The 14,868-nt window shown below is 46.2% G+C and overlaps 1 protein-coding gene across 2 annotated transcripts in view; it reads right to left on the reverse strand.

The window, feature by feature from the left end:
* Positions 1 to 14,868, reverse strand: part of LOC137040468 (basement membrane-specific heparan sulfate proteoglycan core protein-like) — a 136,967-nt gene that overhangs the window by 90,120 nt on the left and 31,979 nt on the right. Inside the window, exons 7-12 of one of the 2 annotated variants that reach the window (XM_067416123.1) lie at positions 10,118 to 10,205; positions 9,944 to 9,973; positions 9,630 to 9,659; positions 9,456 to 9,543; positions 8,521 to 8,578; positions 8,116 to 8,436 (exon numbers count right to left, since the gene is read on the reverse strand). In XM_067416123.1, coding sequence (XP_067272224.1) covers positions 8,251 to 8,436; positions 8,521 to 8,578; positions 9,456 to 9,543; positions 9,630 to 9,659; positions 9,944 to 9,973; positions 10,118 to 10,205 — 480 coding nt within the window. In that variant the 3' untranslated portion in view covers positions 8,116 to 8,250. Of the gene's footprint in view, positions 1 to 8,115; positions 8,437 to 8,520; positions 8,579 to 9,455; positions 9,544 to 9,629; positions 9,660 to 9,943; positions 9,974 to 10,117; positions 10,206 to 14,868 lie in introns of those variants that run through there. The other variant, XM_067416124.1, reaches the window with a different exon arrangement.

The raw sequence follows: 14,868 nt of genomic DNA on the forward strand, positions 1-14,868 counted from the left end.
AGCAGACGACGGGAGCGTAGACCACCCTGACGGTTGATGTACGCAACGGCCGTGGTGCTGTCCGTACGGACCAGTACATGCTTGCCACGCAGCGGCCCCTTGAGGCGGCGGAGTGCCAAGTGTACTGCCAGTAACTCGAGGCAATTGATATGCCAATGCAATTGCGGCCCCGTCCACAGACCAGCAACTGCATGCCCGTTGTACGTGGCCCCCCAGCCTGTGGTGGAGGCATCCGTGAATAGCACAGCATGCCCGGACACTTGTTCTAGGGGCACCCCGGCCCGGAGAAACGAAGTGTTGGACCACGGGCTGAAGGTTTGGCGGCAGTAAGGAGTCACTGGGACCCGGTACTGACCGCTCTGCCACGCCCACCTCGGGACTCGGCCATTGAGCCAGTGTTGAAGCGGTCTCATATGAAGCAATCCGAGCGGCATGACCGCGGCTGCAGATGCCATATGCCCCAGGAGCCTCTGAAAGAATTTCAGTGGGACCGCTGTCCTGCTCTTGAACATATTCAAGCAGTTCAACACCGACTGGACTCGCTCCTCGGTGAGGCGCGCAGTCCGGTTGACCGAGTCCAGCTCCATACCGAGATAAGAGATCCTCTGTGTAGGACAGAGTTTGCTCTTCTCTCGGTTGACCCGGAGGCCCAACTGGCTGCGGTGACTGAGCACCAGGTCCCTGTGTTCGCACAACTGGTCCTTCGACTGGGCTAGGATCAGCCAATCGTCGAGGTAGTTGAGAATCCGAACGCCGCGTTCTCTGAGCGGAACAATGGCTGCCTCCGCGACCTTCGTAAAGACGCGGGGCGACAGGGACAGCCCGAAGGGCAGGACCTTGTACTGATATGCTTTCCCCTCGAACGTCAAACGTAGGAACGGTCTGTGTTGAGGGAGAAAGACACACGGAAGTACGCATCCTTCAGGTCGATCGCTGCAAACCAATCCTGGGGACGGATGCATTGAAAAATGCGTTTCTGCGTCAACATTCTGAATGGGAGCTTGAGCAGGGCCCGATTCAGAACTCGCAGGTCCAGGATTGGTCGTCACCCACCCCCTTTCTTGGGCACAATGAAGTAGGGGCTGTAGAACCCCGTCTTCATATCGGCTGGAGGAACCGGCTCGATCTAGTCCTTCGCCAGTAGGACCTCGATCTCTGACCTCAAGACATGAGCATCGCTGCTTCGCACGGAGGTGAAGAGGATGCCCCTGTACTTGGGCGGCCGGCGCGCGAACTGAATCGCGTAGCCGAGTCTGATGGTACGGATGAGCCAGCGAGATGGCCCGGGGAGACCTAGCCAGGCCCCCAGAGACCGTGCAAGCTGGCCCAACGGCACCACAGACGTGCCCGGGGTGGGGCAGCGAAGCGGAGTACTCTGGCCCGACTCGGGAGGCCCGGAGGTGGCCCGAAGTGTTGCCTGAGCACTCCTGGTTTGGACAGAGAGTGGGTGAGAAGGCCCGGAGGCGTCCTCGGAGCCCACTCTGCTGCCCACTGCCCGGAGGCAGGGAAGTGAAGCACTCAGCCCCGACCCAGGAGGCCCGTGGGCGGCCCGGAGTGTTGACTGAGTGCTCACGAGAGAGGAAGTGTGTGGGTGAGAAGGCCCGGGGGCGTCCTCGAGGCCCACACAACTGCCCCCTGGCGACGGGAGGGTAGGAAAGGAGTGACAAGGCCCGTGGGCATCGCACACTGCCAACCTGACCCTCTTGGGGCCCAGAGAGAGAGGAAACTGCTCTTAAAATGTGGGTACCGCTGGACTCCGGAGAGCCAGTGGCAGAACCAAAACCAGTCAGGGCCCCCCGGTCCTCCTCCGGGGGGGTGGGGGAGGGATGCGAACATCGTCTCCCCCGAGCAGCTCCTGTTCTCCCTAGCCGGCCCATCTCAGGGCCGCGTCCCCTTGCGCTTGCCTGCCGGTTAGCGGGCCCTGGACGGGTTGGGCGTCCCTCGCGTCCGGCACCCTGCTCCTCCAGTGGAGGCTGCTGCTCGGCTCTAGCAGGGTGGAGGCGGACGCAGGAGGGGATGCCCTCGGCGACGAGCTGGCAGAGGCGCTGTGACCGACGACCGAGCAGCTGACGAGCAGAGGGGGAATCCTCACTGTAATCCTCAGGCCACCAGCGCTTATCAGCCAAAGTAGCCCTTTTCCAGTAACACTAGAAATGAACTAGATCGGGGGATAGGCGAAGGGACTCGACCCCATTTGAGGTTTCATAGTCTCGACCGCGCATCTAGAGCGCTGACTGACACGCGCCGGTTGTTGTGACAACCACCGATGTCAGCCGGCCGCTCGACGGCACACGGCGCGCTGAACACTCGAGCCCTTTATGAGAAGGGGGAGACGAACAACGCGCCGACGTGACCATGTTCTTTTACCAGAACATGAATCACCCACGATCGCAATCTCACATGCGCTCGTGGCCGTCAAAGAGGACAGGAAACAGTTGCATACCAGGAATACACGGTTTGAATGACATCTTGAAAAAGATGCAGGGTCAAACCGTGTTGCTCTTTTGTGAATGGAAAGCTGCTCTTTTAGTGTGCTGAAGCACTCAGGGAGATGACCGCGGCTCCACACAGTTCATTTCTGCAAGCCTGTGTGAGCTCTCAGTGATGTGTATTTGTGTGTGTGTAACGCCCAGCGAACCAACAGTTTGTATGGGAAACGCTCAGCGAACCAACAGTTTGTATGGGAAACGCTCAGCGAACCAACAAGCTCCTTTTGATCGCTTGATCACTGATCAGACGGTCTCTCACTGACGCGCCGTATCACCCACACTGGCAGACTCTCTCACTCAACACTCTTTGACTCGTAGTCAGACACTCTTCGTAGGAAACAGTAAGCACTGCTCGGCTCCGAAGTAGAAAGCGCTGATCTATCATTCCACTTCTTGTTTTATACCCGCGCTGCGGGGCGGAGCGTGGAATGCGTGATCGCATGCCAAATTTCATTGGCTCGTTGTTAGATGCTCGAAGTAGGATTGGTCTCTAAAGTAAGATCCCATTCGTCGGTTCAGTTCTGACGTACGTCGAACGTGACCGACTGAAAGGGAACTCAAAAGTTGCACGCTGAGACGTGCATGTGCGCGCTTTCGGATGACCGCAGAGACAAATCTTCTCACATTGCGATCACACGTGAGTTCTCAATCGCGTCTTCTGGCTCTACACCCCTATTCATATTCGAAGATACGGCAGCACTCACATGCATTGAACAAGGTTTAATAAGAGAGACCGTTTGCCCATGTTTTTCTTTTATTATCACTGTTGTTGTAATGTATAACTGAGGAGCAAGCACGTGTATCCATCGACAGAAACATACATAAAGCATTATTTTCAAGATACAACCTATATTATAGATGCGTCATCAGATGTGAGATGAACCACGATACAAAGTGTGTGCTGAAACCTTTTACGCGGCACCCTGCGCACCCTGGTTGGGAAACACTCCATTAATCTGACGCACCACCATCCACAACATGCTTTATATTGACACATAGCAGGCCTGGTTATTATTAGCACAATGTTGAGCTACAAAAAACAAAGAAGAAAATATTAAAATACGAATCAGCTGGTCTTGTTGTGATTAAAACCCCACTGTTATTGAGAGGACGAGCACTGGACTGCTGCAGGATAGTGGGGAGATATATTTTTAATAAATAAATATATTTATAAAAACATTTCAGGAACGTGCAAGGTAGTAAAGCATCTAAAGTTAGGTCTCTGTTCCATTCTGCTGCAGGCAGCTCGTATGGATTGACATTTTTGATATCATCCAGCTCCTCTAAATACCCCTGCCTGGAGCTGGTAGCAGTTTCTCCCTGTAGTGGACCTTCATTTCTTTTTATTTTCCATTTTAAAATTTCTCAGTTTAAACAACGTGATGATAATTCCTTGAGCCGTCTTTCCTGCTCCGATCTCTGTATCGGTCTTACAGTGTTTCCCCTGGCAACCGATAGCATCGGATCCCAAAATGGTGGACGGGCCCAAACACCGCCCAATTTGTCATGCGACAGGAAGCTACCATGACGTATGTCCTCATTCTCAATAGCTCGTGACATCAACTGGACATTTTGTCACCTTTGTTTCCTTGTATGTGATTGGTTGAAGCCATTTTTGTCTCCACCAGAGTAACGGAAACGGAAAAAATTAAAAAAAAATTCACCGCAGCACATTCGCGTTTGGTGTGGAAGCAATCATTACACAAACAGCTGATCAAAAAATAAAACCATTTCGCAAAATGTTCGCTCGTCAAAATCGCGTCCAGTGTGAAAGGGCCTTTAAACACAATAATGGTCAAACCTGTAATGTGCAGCAGGATCAGGATCAGAGGTAAGAGTCTGGAGTTCATGTTTTTCACTTTCGGTAAATTCAGATTCAATGAAAGACTCAGAGCTGCTCATCCTGAGGGAAACAAACTGAGGCACACTTGATCACAGAGTCAGAATCATGAACACAGTAACACACTTCAGAAAGTCATGCTTAAAAATACATTTTAATGTAGTATTTAAGTGCAATTGATTATATTTACCTCCATTACTTGTTGCTGTTGTTTTTAGTTGTAGTTTCTACTGTCTGTTTTAGAAGCTGTGACTCTATGATCTTATTTCCTTCCCTGTTCACAGTCACCAGATCTCAGTCCAATAGAGCAGTGGTTCTTAAACCTGTCCTGGGAATCCCCACAGGGCACATTTTGCATGTCCCCTCATCTAACACACTTGATTCAACTCATCAGCTCAATGGTAGAAACTGCAAGACTTTGTGTGTATATTCTCTACGTTACTCCACAAGCAATTTAATAATCAATTCGAGCTGCAAGCAGCGATGAAAGGGCCCTCGCACCCGGTGAAATAGTGAGCAAGATGCATTTAAGCAGGTGAATATAGGAGATTTATAGGACAATATAGAAATATAGGACATTTTGATGAGCCACACTTCCTTCCGTCAGCAGGTGGTGCTTTGACTATAACTGAATGTTGCCGTGTAGATGTCTTCAGGCCAGGACTCTTATCAAACATGTGAAGTTTTCATAGACAGTAAAATAAATGGACACAGCGTTTCCATAGACTTCAACGGCGAAAAGTGAAGTCAGTTAGAAGCACTCACTTCCTGATGGCTGAGGGAACTGCGCAGGCTCAGACTGAGCTTGATGACGTAGATGTGACGTAAGCAACCTGTCTGACAGTTGTAAGTCTTCTAGTAGTTGTGGAAAGTGAAATCTGAATGACGTTGTTTAAACTTTCGGCTTCTCCCCATTCTTCTCCCTTGACTTTATCGGACTTTATGTCTCCACGTCCCCGCGACTGTTTCATAAACAGCAAAAGATTGCTGCGAGCGTCTCCTCCTGTCTATACGGTAATTTCTCTACTGTGCGAAAGAGTCACTTTGGTTATGACGCAATCGTTAGGCTATTTTTACAAAAACAGCTTCCACGGGGCGATAGTGTAAGATACAAGGAGCCTTTTATACATTGTCGTGTTTCTTTAGAAATAAACAATGGGCAAATGGAGTCTTAAAACGCCTCACATGTATAGTTATTCACTGTCAAAGTGACGGAAAAATGAATGGCAGTCAATGGGATGCTAACAGCAGGTGATGGCTTGGTTAGCAATGGCCGCCCCTATGAGTGGTACGCTTTCTGAGTGCTAGGTTATCCTCTTGGAAGTTTGGGATAGATTGGACATTGTATGCCTGACTTACAACAGCTTCCTGTGTTATGGCGAAACATCACATTTCGTCAGGCCATCACGGACACACCCTTCAGCAAAAACTTAAGATCTGCACAATTTAACATCACCAAAGCCTTACGATTAGACTGTGTAAATATGATGTTGATCTGGTTAAATCTCAATGAGGAGTTAATCATAATGTAAAATATGGCATTTCCTGATGCCCACAGGTGGCGTTATGACTACAGGCAGGAGATTTTTTCTTAGGGTTGCTGCTAAATTCTGCAGGACAGTGAACCTCCAGAACCGAAGTTGCCCATCCCTGATTTGATTTATAACTGTCTTTACCTTCAAAAGCTCCTCTGGGCATTTAGGAGCATCAATGCACTACCTGGCAACCATTGTCCCGTAGCCAATCCTAGCAACATCACGCAGAACTGGTGTTTCTTGAACTTTAAGATTCAAACCCAGTCCCTGGAGGTTACAACGTGGAACATCCAGACATTATTTCACATCCTCAATAAGGAGTTTAAGATTTCAGTCAAACTTCAGATATGAGTGTATGCACAGAATACATTTTAATGGAGTCCAAATTAGTGGTGACCGAGTGACCAGAAGGACCTGAGTGAAATCAGGGACAGAATGTTCATCTGCCAAGAATATCTCAGCTAGGGTGCCAAACTGCAGGAGCAGCACTTAAAGCTACACTGTGTAACTTTTTTAGTTTATTCTTAGCTAAAATCACTTAGTTCTTTCAAAAATATATGTGCTCATTAATGTATATTTACTTCTTTCAAGTAATAATGCATTCTTGTAATTTTATAATATACCATTGAAAATGCATAAGTGTTAGGGGTTCGGATGGCGGTCGCCATGTTGCTCCTCCATCTTGAAAGTACATTTGCCAAAGAGGGACATACCCGTAAATTCAAGCTTCGCTTTTCGCGTTTTTACACTCGATGGCACTGTGTCGAATATGAAGAGGAGGATTGCTTGAGGCTGCTATATGATGATGGAGGATCACTCTTAAGCCCCTTTCTAACTGCACGTCGGACCCGCAATATTCCCGGAACATTGCCGGGTCGCCTTCTGTGTGAAAACAACCACGTCCCGAATTCGACCCGGGTCGGGGACCTAGTAACATTGCGGGATATGTATCAGAGTCGCCAAGGAAGCGGAAAAGAGAATTAAGACGGCAACGCAACGGGCAAATCAACAAGACAAAAGTAAATATTGGAGTGGCCTTTCCAAGATGGAAAGAGCTCATGAGGAGCAACGATTTTAAAAAGAACGCCGACGTTGCCTGCTTTCTTCTCGACAGGTAATATTAATTCAGCCTATTCGTGTATATTGGAAGTTTTATTGTTGCTTGGCTAATTATATCATGGTGTGCTGAGCATAACAGAACAACGTCTAGGATAGTTTTCCTCGCGTCAATGATGAAAAAGTATTGTTTACCTTACAACATAAATCCGTGTTCTATGACGGATAACATGAGATTAATATTTGAATTGCATTATAATTTGTTTGCCTTACGCTAGTGATGTCGTACAATATACAGAATAACGATAGCACTGATAAAAAAAGTTCCTTTACTAAGATTAGCTTGCATTCGTCTGGGAACCTGATAGTTGATGTTAGCAATGAACTGGTAAAAAATAACGAAAACGTAAAACTATTATTCATTTTACATATATTAATTTGATCATAGATCATTTGGCAAATTAAATAACTGCAAATTATAATAGTTTTCAAAAGTAACCTCATCACTTGAAGCAACACTCACCGAAGAGGTCGAACTGGAAGCCATGACTAAATCGGCCACCGTAGGAGTTGAAACGAAATCGAAATTGAGAGGAACAGAAACTATTATTCACTGGATGGTCATATATCTTTTCACCACTAGATGGGGGAAAATATTACACAGTGTAGCTTTAAGATCCATTTCCTTATTAAAGATATAAATAGGCTGGCCTAATTCATTTTTAAAATAAAAAAACATACACTCTTAAAAATGCTGGGTTGTTTTAACCCAATGTTGGGTCAAATTTGGGTTGTTTTAACCCTGCGGTTGGGTTAAATATTTGCTTAAGACAACCCAATTGCTGGGTTAGTCCATATTTGTTAAAACAACATAATATCGCGTTATGACAATTAAGTGAAAACATATTAATATGTATGTAGCAGCGTACAAATCAGGGACTAAAAGTGAAATATATATTTATATATTTACGTAAGACGTACTGTAGAAAAAATCTTTTTGTCACTAGTAAAATGAATAACTACTTGCGTGTACCAATTCAAACAAAACAAGCTTACAGCAATAATGTAGTTCAGTAAGGCTTAATATCGATCATGTACAGTCAAACAATCACACAAAAAAACTATTCATGAAGCAGAGCTGACTGTACATTATCTGTACATGCCTACCAAAAATAAGACATGACATTGATTTGAGCTGAAATTATATTATTATGTGATTAGAGACGGAGTGATACATGAGAATACAAAGTGTAAGAGACAACAGTGAATTATGTGATTTATATTTCCCAAAAGCAATAATATGATTGGCTCACTAGAGGGCAACAGTGTGTTATCTGAACTTGACAGTGGAATAGTGGACATCCTCTGTTTCTGTGGTGTCTGTTTCACATAATTCTGTAGGGATTGAAGATGCATCTTTTCTTTTAAAACTAATGCTGGAATATTGAATGTCTTGATCTGCATCTGCTTTCTGTGTGAGGTCAGAGGACGCAGTGTTATCCTGCACAGTGTCATACTGGTGGAGAAACACAATAAGTAAGAGAAGTTCACTTTTCAAATAAATGTGTGTAAAATTAGATTTAGTGTGAGCCATTCTCACCAGCACTTCCTCCTTTTCAACCCTGCTGTGGGTTTTAGACAAGGTACACTTTCTCCTCCTTAAAGAAACACAACCATTTATATATTATAGGGGTTGCACAGACTGTTTGACTGTATTGCTCTGCCATGACGCTTTAAACTTGACGTCGACTAGTCGCGGGCCTATTGAGGGAGCAACAGGATAAGCCACACTCCCTTTCCAACAGTTAAAAATGACAAATAAATGCATACTCAGAGCTCTGCACAAGACATTTTTGCCATCTGGATGCTTAAAACTGACCGGGAAGCTTTATCAGCTTGTTGTAAAGATAATTTAATCACAGTTCTAAACTAATGCATGCTGCATTCATTGTTACACACACACATAGCTCACGCATCAAGCAGAGATCACGTGCGCCACACACAGAATAATTCTAGTTCTGTGTAGTTCTGTGATTTATCAATTAGAATATAGAATAGAATATAGAATAATATTAGAATAGTTCTGTGATTTATCAATAAAATAGCTCAGAAAATGAAAAGTTCTAGCATATATTTCTTGATAACTAAAACCCACAGCTTCACTAGAGAGACGCTGCCAGGTAGAATTCATTCTGGTCGCTCTCTCACTAATGCATTAATAGAAGTGTAATTTTACTGGGTTACTTTATATATATCTGATTCAAAACGAGCAGAAAACTTAAAGACTTAAAACTAAGAATTATAACAGAGCCAAAGACAAAAGAATTGATTAACAAAAGCTGTTATGTGCAATAACCTTTTGGCCAGTGCTGTCATATACAAAAGTAAAAATAATAATAATAATAAAACTACATTCACATATCAGCTCAAGATTCAGGCTCATTTGTTCTTTAATGACATCATCAGCGACTAGTCAACATTATATAAATGTTGACTTTAAAGAAAATTCTACAACTTATAACAATATTTACTGACCTGTACCACAGGACTCCTATGAGTGCAAGAGTCAAAAACACACACAGTCCAACTGCAGTGTTTCGTAGCGCTGTGCTCTCCTCTCCGTCTGGGCACAGAAATTAATAGATCCTTTTCACTTAGAATGCAGCGATCATTGACACTAAAGCACATGTATCATGAGAGATGTGTTACCTTCTTCTGGATTCGGAGTGATCTGGGTTTCTAGTACAAGACACAAGTTCAGAAACACTCAAAAAAAGCATGATACACTTATGATATTAACACACTAACTACATATCAAGCACATAATCTTAATGATACAATCATTTGACACTAACACTGTGTCTATATTGGACACGACCATTGCCGCAACATATAGAAGATGCACCGAATTCAGTGTAGAAACATCACGGATTATAATGGGTTATATTGTCTTTTGTCACATCGTGCTGCTCGTGTCCGTGTAAACATGGTGTTAAGCACATGTATCATGACAGATGTGTTACCTTCTTCTGGACTCGGAGTGGTCTGGATTTCTAGCACAAGAAGACAGAAGTTCAGATGCACTCAAAAAACAAGATACACTTATGACATCAAAACACTAATTAAATATAAAGTACATAATCTTAATGCTGCAATAACTTCACACTAAAGCAAATGTATCATGAGAGATGTGTTACCTCCTACAGCACAGGAAAACTCTTGAAGCTCTTCATTGCTGACTGAGTCCAGGTACAGCTTGTTGTCTTTAGTGAATCCATCCGTTACCTGCCATCCGTTCTTGTACCAGATGTAAGTCTGTTTGTCGTTCAGAGTGCATTTAGTCGAGCAGATTAATATCACTTCCTGTCGCTCTAGTATAATGTTTGGGCTGCTTATCACCATCAGATCTGAAAAACAGAATTGAAGCACTTCAAGTGAAGCACTATGTTTTGACTGACATAGAAAACAAAAAACTTAATGTTTTTATTAACAAAGTTCGAGAGGAACACGTTCGAATGATCTGTCCAGCAGAGTCCTGCACGGGTCCATTTTTGGAGCCCCGCCCCCGCCCGTACCCGCAAGGTTTAGCACCAGATCCGACCTGTGACCCGTGAAAATATCAAAATTAAATCCGTACCCGCCCAGACCCGTTAATATTTGGCCCGTTTCCCGACCAGTGCCCGCGATAAATCAAACACCCTAAAACATTCAAATTAAAATGCTTTATTTTTAATCCTGCACCTCTCTCAACATCAACAGCGTCATGAATGGGCTAATGAAACAGGCAAAAGTGTCAAGTCACAGACAAGGGAAAATGGTGCGAGGACTCATTTGCAGGAGAATGATGATTTATTTACAAAAACAAAACATAAAACTCAAAACAACAACCCACGAGGGGGAAAAACACATAATAGAATAATAAAATATAAACTTAAACAAACCAACAGAATCACGGGGAGGACAGAAGATGCAGACATCACACAAGGATCCAAACCAGACTGACAAACACAAGGAGCTTATAAAGGGAAGAAATCAAGAGGGAACAGGTGGGAGAAATCAAACACTAATCAGATAACAAGGGGGGAGGGATCAGACAATTACATGAGCACATGCTCAGAATGACAAAACCCACATGTGCACACAAGACAGGACAGGCATGTGACACTACCCCCTCCTTAAGGAGCGGCTACCAGACGCTCCACTAGGGACGGGAGGGACAGACCAGGGAGGGACGGGAGGGACAGACCAGGGTGGGACGGGAGGGACAGACCAGGGGGCCACGGGAGGGACAGACCAGGGGGGCACGGGAGGGACATACCAGGGGGGCACGGGAGGGACAGACCAGGGTGGGACGGGAGGGAAAGGGGAAACAGACAAGGAAGGAACAGACAAGGGAGGGGTAAACAAGGGAGGGACAAGGAAATCAAAAAGTTCAGGAGGCCATGGTGGCCCACAAACTTCGAATGGCCAGGGCTGCCCGCCGAGTTTGGGAGGCCCACCGAGTTCAAGTGGCCGGGGCGGCCCGTAGAGTTCAGGCAGCCAGGGCGGCGCGGGCAGAGCAGGGCGCCTCAGCGGCGCAGGGAGAGCAGGGTGCCTCAGCGGCGCAGGGAGAGCAGGGCGCCTCAGCGGCGCAGGGAGAGCAGGGCGCCTCAGCGGCGCAGGGAGAGCTGGGCACCTCAGCGGCGCAGGGAGAGCTGGGCGCCTCAGCGGCGCAGGGAGAGCAGGGCGCCTCAGCGGCGCAGGGAGAGCAGGGCGCCTCAGCGGCGCAGGGAGAGCAGGGCGCCTGGGAGGCGCGGTGAGAGCCGGACGCCTGGGAGGGGACCGGCACAGGGACCACCGGAACACAGGGACCACCGGAACACGATCCACCGGCACAGGGACCACTGGAACACGATCCACCGGCACAGGGACAACCGGAACACGATCCACCGGCACAGGGACAACCGGAACTGGGACCACCGGAACACGATCCACCGGCACAGGGACCACCGGAACACGATCCACCGGCACAGGGATCACCGGAACACGATCCACCAGCACAGGGACCACCGGAACACGATCCGCCAGCATTGGGACCACCAGAACACGATCCGCCGGCAGTGGGACCACCGGCACAGGGACCACTGGAACTGGGACCACCGGAACAGGCACAGAGGGAGACTTCCTTCTCCTCCTCCGTTTCAGGACCTCTGGAACACGATCCGCCGGTACTGGGACCACTGGAGTACGATCCACCGGAATCGGGACCACCGGAACACGATCCGCCGGTACTGGGACCACCGGCATATGATCCGCCGGCACTGGGACCACCGGCACAGGGACCACCGGCATAGGGACCACTGGAACTGGGACCACAAGAACAGGCACGGAGGGAGCCTTCCTTCTCCTCCTCCTGTTAGAGACCACCGGAGCTTGGGCCACTGGAACTGGGGCCACTGGAACAGGAACCACCGGAGCTATCCAGCCCCTGGTCCTAGAGGGACTGGAGTCCAGCTGTTCCATAAACTCCCAAAAGTCCGGGGTTCCCATTCTCTCAACCTCCATGGGGCTGAGAGGCATGTCCAGGCAGAGGTTAAACACCTCTGCCTTCTCTGTCTCATTGAGGTACAGGTGATGAACCTCAATAAGGAATTGGCAGGCAAACTCTCTTACACCCGCCCCCTGTTGGCGGATGTATTTAGAGTTCACCTGCCGCATCACCTGTACATGCCTGGTTAGCTCCATAGTTCAAAGAGCAAACAAACAAAAATAAACAATCCTCTTGCTGAGTCCTCTAAGGTTGGATCCTTCTGTCCCGTCACAGACAAGGGAAAATAGTGCGAGGACTCATGTGCAGGAGAATGATGATTTATTTACAAAAAACAAAACATAAAACTCAAAACAACTAGGGATGGCTGACGCGAACCTGACGTTTCGACACTGTGTCGAGATCCCGAAGCGCAGATGTTTCGAAACGCTGCTCCGAGCTGTGATTCGACACACCCATATCACGTGACTACAGCTAAACGAAGCACTGAAGTGTTTCATCAGGTGCGCCTGTCGAAACTGCTTTGATTAAAAGGGGAGGGAACAAACCACACAGTCACACATCTGAATGAACCTCATTCCCCACAGTTTAAAAGTGAAGATAATCCATTTTGTGAGAGAAGATACATTTTGTGATATAGTGAGATTTATAGTGCACTTTGGGTAGTTATATTTAGGCTAGATTTAAATGAGATATATTGACTGATAGGTATAGACAGCGACAGATAGTTAGGATAGATAAAGGCTAGTGACACATTCATATAGGCTACGTTAGACTTCTAGATATATAATATATAATATATAGATATAGAAGATATTCTTAAGTGATATATATAGATAGTCTAGATATGGTCTAGTCATTTCCATTTGGAAACACCACATAAAGTGAGATGTGTGTAGTGTGTATTTTATTGGCCCAGAATGCATGATCCATTAACTTAATTTTCAGTAATTTTCCCTCATTTGTATGTACTTGCAAAAAAAAAAAAAAAAAAAAAATGTGCATGCCAGCAACAAGTGTCCCGTCTTGTGAGATTTTTTTTTCAAAGGCTGGAATATATATACACACACACACACACACACACACACACACACGTTGACTAAATCCTTCACCAGCAGAGCAATTCATATTTTTGAATAAAAATGTTATGTAACAAATGACACATTTTATTTTTTTAAGAATCTTAATTTTTCATGACAAAAAACAAAAACAAAAGACTAAAGTTATTTACAATGAGGAGGCTACAGGTTACAAAGCCAAGTAGTTGTCAGACAGATGTTAAAAACGTGTTTTTTGTTTTGTTTTACTAGTAGTAGATCACTGTCAAGGTTATTTCAGATAAATACACGCAAGTGTCCACTAGATGGCGTCATGGAGACGAGTGTCGGGTGTTGTTTCAAAGCTTCGGCACATTTGCTTCAACTGTTTTAGTGCTTCACGAAGCCTCGGTCTGCCCATCACTAAAAACAACAACCCACGAGGGGGAAAAACACATAATAGAATAATAAAATATAAACTTAAACAAACCAACAGAATCACGGGGAGGACGGAAGACGCAGACATCACACAAGGATCCAACCCAGACTGACAAACACAAGGAGCTTATAAAGGGAAGAAATCAAGAGGGAACAGGTGGGAGAAATCAAACACTAATCAGATAACAAGGGGGGAGGGATCAGACAATTACATGAGCAGATGCTCAGAATGACAAAACCCACATGTTCACACAAGACAGGACAGGCATGTGACAAAAAGTGCCTTTAAAGACTCATTGTCAACAATTTCATATAGCTACTCCACTCACCAACTTTACTTTTACTTCATCCATTGCTACTGCTGCAACGCTCGCTTCATCTGCGCTACGAGAGGCATCAACAAAAGTTTCAATGTCGCAGTGGTGGTGACGTGATGGGTCAAATGGCATATCGTTGTTGCGTGTATGTGTAATGGTAATTTGGACATAGAAATTGTAATAGCCTACAATATGTTCAATGGGGGAAGAAGGAGGCGGGAACCGGCGAACATTTAAAAGACTTTGGCAGCCCCTCATGGACATCTGCCAAGCGCACACACATAATAAAAAGTAAACAACTCAACGTCAAATCCAGGTCTGGTGATCTCTCGTCCTTATATGCTTCCGAGCTTCCTCAGAGGACCCAAGACCGTTGTGGCTCGCAGGTATATTGCACATATTTTTCATCTGCCCATCCACGCTACTACCCGCCCGCAGAGAGTTAATTATCCGCCCGCATCCCCGCCCGTGAATTTTATAAATGTCACAATCCACCCGTTTTAGCCACTTTTATGTGGGTACCCGACCTGTTGCAGGACTCTGCTGTCCAGTCATCATGTCATTCAAACCAGCTGTCAGCACTCAGCAATCAACATGACTACCCAGTCAGCACAAGTGAAGGACTACAT

The sequence above is a fragment of the Pseudorasbora parva genome, chromosome 14 (assembly GCF_024679245.1).
Source record: "Pseudorasbora parva isolate DD20220531a chromosome 14, ASM2467924v1, whole genome shotgun sequence".
NCBI lineage: Eukaryota > Metazoa > Chordata > Actinopteri > Cypriniformes > Gobionidae > Pseudorasbora > Pseudorasbora parva.